General features: G+C 26.9%; 1 protein-coding gene across 1 annotated transcript; it reads left to right on the forward strand.

The window, feature by feature from the left end:
* Positions 1-4,024: 4,024 nt before the first annotated feature.
* Positions 4,025-5,864, forward strand: LOC130802804 (uncharacterized). Its single transcript, XM_057666889.1, has one exon. The coding sequence runs from the start codon at positions 4,165-4,167 to the stop codon at positions 5,365-5,367; it is 1,203 nt and encodes a 400-aa protein (XP_057522872.1). The 5' UTR covers positions 4,025-4,164; the 3' UTR covers positions 5,368-5,864.
* The last annotated feature ends 2,564 nt before the right edge of the window (positions 5,865-8,428 follow it).

The following is an 8,428-nucleotide window of genomic DNA, read 5'->3' on the forward strand; positions in this document are numbered from 1 at the left end:
CATAAGAGTGATTTGTCAATATTTCAAGTCAATCTTATTAACTTCACATTAATTATTTGAATCACACTTAAATTATTTGAATTGAATTAATTATAGGGATTTATTAATTTTCCTAAAACAATTAATTTTGACTAATTGAATTTATTTTTCTAAATTTGTTTTATTTTTACGTAACTAGAATTAATTTTAGTAAACATTCATCATTATCATCCTACCCATACTAGTGGAAAAAACCTTATTTGTTGCGCAACATATGCTGCGGTTTTATAAAAACGCAACATAAAAGTAGTAGAAAAATTAGGCAAAAAAAAAGGGTATATGCTACGGTTCCTATAAGAACCGCAACATATAATATATTATATGCTGCGGTTTTCTAAGAACCGCAACATATACCCAATTTTTTTTAATAAAATCCCGCCTTCATTCATACAGCAGATTCAAAACCCACGAAAATATAATATTTGTTTCCAAAACCCACCTTACTTCCACATAATTTGCTCATTTCTCTTCATCTTCTTCAACCTTCTTCAACCCATGAAAATTTGTTGTTCTTCCTCTTTTCTTCTTCAATCTTTAACTTCTTCAAAACCCACAAAAATTGTTGTAGTTCTTCTTCTTCTTCAAAACCCACGCAATTGTTTTAGGGCTTCATTTTTAAAAGTATAATTTCTTTTTCAAATTTTTAAAGTATAATTTCTTTTTCAAAACCCACAAAAATTGTTGTTTTTCTTCTTCGTTTTTTAAGTTTTTCAAGCTTCAAGGTGTTTTAGGGCTTAGTTTTTGTATGCTAGTTATGTGAATCTCACTTAGGTTTTTTGATGGTAATGGTATTTATTGTTGTCTTCGTTTTTTAAGGTACATATTATTGTCTTCGTTTTTTGATGCAAGTTATGTGAATCTCACTTAGTTTTTGACAAATTGGTATTTGGAGATTGGTATGTGAAGCTATTCTTAGAAGCATACAATATGTGAGGGCTTTTTAAATAATCTAAGGTATAATTTCTTCAACCTTTTAGTTTTACAAGCTTCATGGTATTTTAGGGTTTATTCAAGCTTCAACCTTTGAACATATGTTGTGTACGAGTTTGTTTGTGTGTATAAGTATGAATTTTAAACTATAAGTTTAAACTTGAATGTTGGGTATAACTTGAAATGTTGTGTAAAAGTTTATTTTTGTGTAATTTAAGTATGAATTTTAACGTGTAAGTTTATAACTTGGAATGTTGTGTTTAACTTGGAATATTGTGTAAAATGTCATTGTTTATAAATTATGCAAATATAAGTTTATAACTTTAAATGTTATGTATATAGATTTGTTTTTATGTATTGTAAGTATGAATTTTAAAGTATAAGTTTATAACTTGAATGTTGTGTATAATTTGAAATGTTGTGTATAAGTACGATTGTAAGTATACGTTTATAACTTAAAATGTCATTGTGTATAAGTTATTTAAGTATAAGTTTATGACTTGAAATGTTACATAAGTTTTTTTTTTTAATATTAAAAGTATGAATTTTAAAGTATAAGTTTATAACTTGAAACGTTGTGTATATAAGTTTTTTTTGTGTATATAAGTATGAAGAAGTAAAAGTATGAATTTTAGCGTTTAAGGCATTGTATAATTTGAAATGTGGTGTATAACTTGGATTATTGTGTATAACTTTAATTATTGTGTATAACTCATTTGGAATGTTGGTAATTTTACTAGTTGATGGATATATGATATAAGTAAGAATTATGTTATTGTGCATGTATAAGTATGAATTTTAAAGTTTAAGGCATATTGAAATTGTGTTGTATTTGGTTGTAAATTGTATTATTAATTTATTAGGTTGTATAAGTATGAATTTTAAAGTTTAAGGCATATTATTTTTGTTGTAATATTAAGTTTGGTATGCACAATAAATTTCTTATGTTATGTGTTTTTTATAACTACAGTATTGAATTGCATTCCTTGAAATGCATCAAGTTATCGATCGGTGAAATGAAAAGGTTGACATGCATCAAGTTATCGATCGATGAAACGAAAAGGACAAGTTAAATCGTCGCGTTTGAACTGAATTTTTGCATAAGGTATTAGTAGATTGTAAAATATTTTTTATGAATTTTAATCAAATACGATTAGAACTATTAAAAATTAAAATATTAAATTAATTGTGAAAAAAATAAATAAGAGTGCTATATTGAATAGGATAGGAGGGAGTATGAAGTTATTACTCATTACGCATTAACATAAAATAAGGAAAGGGAGTTACTAAATATGGCCACCCTTTTCATTTTATCGCCACCCCTCTAAATGTAATTACGAATTAGCCCCTGATTTTTAAAAAATTACAAAATTGCCACTCCCTACAAATTTCTTATTTATAATAATAATAATAATAATAATAATAATAATAATAACAACAATAATAATAATAATAATAATTAACTTTTTTATATTCTTCAAAAAGAATATAAATAAAATTAATAATAATAACAGTAATAATAATAATAATAATAATAATAATAATAATAATAATAAAATTAAAATTAATAATTATTATTCAAAAAGAAAAAAAAATGAATCACCCATAATCGGGCGAATTGGATCCCGGTTCAATCGCCAAAAAGTGGCGATTGAACTGGGGTCCAATCGCCCAATTTTGGGCGATTCATTTTTGTTTTTAAAATATGAATCGCCCAAAATTGGGCGATTGGACCCCGGTTCAATCGCCACTTTTTTGGCGATTGAACCGAGGTCCAATCGCCCGATTCTGGGCGATTCAATTTTTTTTTCTTTTTGAATAATAATTATTAATTTTAATTTTATTATTGTTATTATTATTATTATTATTAATTTTATTTATATTCTTTTTGAAGAATATAAAAAGTTAATTATTATTATTATTGTTGTTATTGATATTATTATTAATATTATTATTATTATTATTATTATAAATAAGAAATTTATAGAGAGTGGCAAAATTATAATTTTTTAAAATTAGGGACAAATTCGTAATTTCATTTGGAGGGAGGAGGCGATAAAATAAAAATTGGGAAAACGAAATTCACAACAAAAACTTGCACAATTCAAAAAAATATCTCCAACTTTAGTTGACCCATAAATGATAAAACCCCTTCTTTAGGAAATCAAAAGTGCAAGTCACCCTTCGTCACCCGGTGACAATGCAATTCCAACATCCTCAAAATTTGTTAAAATACCTCTATCCTCCTCCCTCATCCTCGATTATTAATTATTATATTATTTGTTTCGATTATTTAGCCTCATTACCATCCAACATATAGACTAAAAACTTAGGTGTAGTAAATTAAAGTAACAAATTATTTTTAAAAAAAATATAAAAATAATACGATCATATTTGAAAAATATTACTTCCTTTATTTTTCAAATGTTCTTTCAATTTATTTTTTACATTGATTTTAATGCAAATTTTTAAATTAAATAGTTTTAATTATGAATTATTAAAATTTTTAAAAAATTAATATTTAAAAAGTATATATTGAAACGAGTCTAAGAAGATCCCACGTGGATATGTTTTTTCTTATAAACCAATGAGAAATCGTAATTAAAGTTTGACACTAAAATTCGTAAATTATATTTTAGAAGAACATATGAAAACGGAGGGAATAAACAATTTTTCTTATAAACCATAAGACGTGCCCCATAATTGAGTTAAGTAACTTATAATAGAAACTTTAAGCATAATGAGTCTTTTATATAAACTTATCTCACAATAAGACAGTCTCATACAAATAACTGAAGTATACTTTCATCGTTCCAATTTAGTTGCAACATTGAAAGTATTTACACTATTCATTTAGCTTCCGTAATCTGTGATTAATTTTTAATCTATAGTTAAAACATAGTCAAGTGGGATCTTATTTGATTCGTCTCGATGAAAGATTATTAATATCAAGTTTTAATAATTTTTTATTATACATAATTAAAGATAATTAAAGATAAGGGACGGAAAGAAGTAGTACCCTTCTATTAAACTTCTTTACTAACCCTACCTTACACACTCTCCCAAGACCATTCCAACCTCCAAAATGACCCCACTTTCTCTCTCTTCTTCCCTCATTCTTCACGTCTTAAAAACCCATTTCATTCTCCTCCCTCTCTTCAAAATCCCCCATGAAACACTTTTTTCCCATAAAAAATGAAGCCCAAAACCCACCCAAACCCAAAACCCGCCCAAAAGAGAAAAATGACCCGTTTTTATCCAACACCACTTCCACTTTGTTTTCGCCCTTGTACTACTACTCTTGAATATCATCACAAAAAAGAACACCAAAATTCAAGCATTAAAACAACTTATTCTACTCCAAATTTAACTACTTGTATATACCAAACTCATTTGGGTATGTTCTCATTAACTTGGTCACATTCCCTTTTTTCCCACTCTTTTAATCTTCATCTATATCCTCTCCCTTCTCCCTCTACACCCCCTTTTTCTCTCTCTACACCTTCTTTTCATGTTACCTTAAAACCCTTCATTTTTTGGAACAAAATTGGGGTTAAAAAGCTTCCACCTTTATTACCCTCCCAAAGCCCAATTTACATCTTTTGGGATCTTGCAAATGCATGGTTCGGACCCGGACCCGGACCCGTTTCTGGGTTTTACATTGCGGTTGTATTTGAAGGGGAGATTGTACTTTTAGTTGGGGATATGGAAAAAGAAGCTTTTTTGAAGATTAAAGGGAAGAAAGTTGCAATTTTTAATGATTATAATGAGAGAAAGTTACAATCTTTGGTGATTAGAAGAGAACATGTTTTTGGGAATAAATTTTATTCTACAAGAAGTGAATTTGGTGGGAAATCTAGATTAATTTTGATTGAATTAAATACAAGTAATGAAGAGGATCCGAGATTAGAGATCCGTTTTGATTCAAAACGGGTCTTACAAGTGAAGCATTTGAGATGGAAATTTAGAGGAAGTGAAAGAATTGAAATTGATGGGTACCCAATTCAACTTTCATGGGATGTTTATAATTGGTTATTTGAGGAAGATTGTGGTACATTTAATGATGAAGGTTATGCTTTATTTACATTTAGATTTGAAAAGGAAAATAATGAAGAACAAAAAGTGAAAAAAAATGAAGAAAATGGTCAAAGTAATAAAGGGCAAAATGGTAATAATGATGACAAAAAAGGGGTAATTTGGTCACAAGATTCATGTGGGTTGAACTATGAAAGGAAGAAATTGAAGAAAAAATTGTTGGTAAAAACAAGAAGTGCATCTTCTTCTTCAATTTCATCAACATCATCAAGTAGTTCAATTTTGGAATGGGAAAGTGTTGAAGAAAATGAATTGAAATGTCCAAATGGGTTTTCTTTACTTTTTTATGCTTGGAGAAGTTGATATTCTCGTTATAAAAACTATAATTAGATTGCCACTTGTGAGATCCTTAGATTTTTGAGTAAATATTTTACTAATCTTTTTGTTGATTTTTTTTTTTTTTTAATCATTGAAACTAATACATTTTGATGATAGATTGTACTCCTTATACAAAAAATATAGGTGGAAAAAAAATCAAAATCAAAAACATTTTTTTTTTTTTGTTTAGATTGATAATGATTGATGATCTACTATGATTCATAATTGTGAGATTTGAGCAAAGTTTGTTGAATGTTAAGAAAGGTTTGAATTTGTGTTTAATTACAATGCCAACGCTTGATTATTACTTCTTTTACATTGCTTTAATTTGCCTCAAAATGGTAAAGAAATCTAGGAATAGTATGATTTTATGATGAATACTTTTGTTGGCAAATTTCTGGTCCAAGTTATGACTAGATTTTCTTAACTAAAAGCGGCGGAGAATAGAAATACTAGTAAGTAGTAAGACTAGTAACTACTTGATCGGTTTATTATATTTGTAATATTTATTTTTACTTTATTTAATGCGTTATTTTAACCATATATATAAAATATTACATTATATATGATAAAAAATTATGAAAGAATTAATATTTTAAAAGTATTTGAATAAATGATTCAAACGATATCAAACTTGATTATATTATTTCTTACACAATAGTCGCAATATATAAAATAATCTTAAATGATAAGTAATATTAATAATCGTCATGTAGTGAGTATTTCAAAACTGAAAAGTATGTTTTTAAGAGATTGCAACACAATAATAATAATAATAATAATAATAATAATAATAATAATAATTGAAAAATAATAATAATAATTGAAAAATAATAATAAATTAGTAAAAACTACATAATTATATGAATAGTATTAAAAGTAATAGAAGATTAAAAAAAAATAAGTGAATGACACATAGTTTCTCCGTTTCATTATACTTTCAATTTATAGTTATATTTTTCAACATAACATGTCACTATCGGTTATAATTGATAAGTATTTCAAAAATAACTTATAAGTATTTCAAAAAGAAGGAAATATTTAATTTTGGCTATAGCATTAGAAATGAGTCAATTAAATCAATCTTAAATTATGTTAATTAAGAACACTAACAGTCAAATAGGAGTAATAGAATTTGTAAAATCTTGATATACAAAAAATATCTTACATCATTAATGCTTCATATTAGAATTTATATATTTACTTATTAATTTATTGATTTTTAAAAATAGGATGTCACATTTAAATTTTAGGAAAATTTCACATAATAATTCTGAGGTTTTAGGAAAATTTCACATGATAACTCTGAGGTTTCGGGTTTTTCACGTGGTAACTAAAACTTTTAAGAAATCTATATGGTGACTCTGAGATTTACTAAATTGTTCCACTGTGGCCATTTTGTACATAAAATGTTTATAAATGTTAATTTTGAAGCTTTAAGGCTGTTGTACGTCTATTCATGCAACTTACGATTTCAAATTTCATCAATTTCAACCTTTTTTCCTCAAAATATAAATCCTAACTCACCATTTCAAGTACTATATATGAATTTGGGAGAAAAAAATGAGATTTGGGTGAAAGATGGTAGAATTAGGGTTTATATTTTTAGGGGAAAAGGTTGAAAGAAACTGATGGAATTTGAAATTGTAAATCGCATAAATAGGCGTACAATAGCCTTAAAGCTCCGAAATTAACGTCTGCTAACGTTTTATGTGCAAAAAGGTCACGGTGGAACAATTTGGTAAACCTTTGGGTTACCGCGTGGATTTTTTAAACATTTTGGTTACCACGTAAAAAACCCAAAACCTCAAAATTACCACGTAAATTTTTCCATTTTATTTACACTAATTCTTAAATGAGACGATCTCATTATGAGATCATCTTTATTGGGCTGGCCCAATATACACTTTTTGTCTTAAAGTGATCACTTATAACGTTAAAATGATCACTTACAATACATAGAGTGATTACTTATAAACTTAAAACGATTACTTATAATCTTAAAATAATCAATTAAAGAAATAGACTAATTATATAGAGCCGTCTCATGATAAGACGATCTCATACAAGACGAGCTGTTTTATTTATCTTGATTACGATGAATCCTAAGTTTTGTTGATGTATTGTGCGACTGTGTCCAATGGGCTGTGTATTCGCCCATGGGTTTTCAGTTACTTCCATCAGTTTTAGAAGTAACCCGTATTTTAGGCATCCAAATAAATTAAGATTCCCTCCATTATTATTCTCTATTATCCATAATAAGATTTAGACACATATTTTAGAGCAAAAAATAAAATGTCAAAATCCTCCCGAAAACTCCATCAACCAATTATAGTTATTAGATTGACTAATGAACCCTCAATTACATTTTAAGTAATGAAGAGGATCCTAACTCCCAAATAACGGCCTTCATTATTGGAAGATAGAACCTAGGTTGCACTAAAACAGACACGGACACGGACACGGACACGACATGGGTACGGGTATACGCCAACTTAAAAATGGCGGACACGGGGACACGAAAATGGTAATATAATAAATATATCAAATTAAAGATAATTTTACAATCTTTCATTTGATATATGTAAATAAACACTTTAAAAACATAAAACACACATAAAATGCAAATAAGTACCAAATAAACAACATGAGTATTTAAAAATAGTCATACAAACCAAATCAAAGAAAACCAAATAAATAGGTAAATTTAAGATTTAAAAATCAAGATTAACAAATAACACATTAACAATTTAACATTAACAAATAATAATTAACAAATATTCAAAGAGGATATACAAAAAAATCATGAACAACATTTCAACTTTTCAAAATTCAAATTACAAACACATGAACAATTTAACATTAACAAATAACAATTAATAAATATTCAAAGAGGATATACAAAAAAATCAAAAACAACATTTCAACTTTTCAAAATTCAAATTACAAACACTAAGATTAAGAATTTAAGATTAACAAATAACACATTAACAATTTAACCTTAACAAATAGCAATTAACAAATATTCAAAGAGGATATACAAAAA

The sequence above is a fragment of the Amaranthus tricolor genome, chromosome 16 (genome assembly GCF_026212465.1).
Source record: "Amaranthus tricolor cultivar Red isolate AtriRed21 chromosome 16, ASM2621246v1, whole genome shotgun sequence".
NCBI lineage: Eukaryota > Viridiplantae > Streptophyta > Magnoliopsida > Caryophyllales > Amaranthaceae > Amaranthus > Amaranthus tricolor.

What these genes read in the sequence shown, in the direction of transcription:
- LOC130802804 (XM_057666889.1), top strand. Translation starts at nt 4,165, where the DNA reads ATGAAGCCCAAAACCCACCCAAACCCAAAACCCGCCCAAAAGAGAAAA.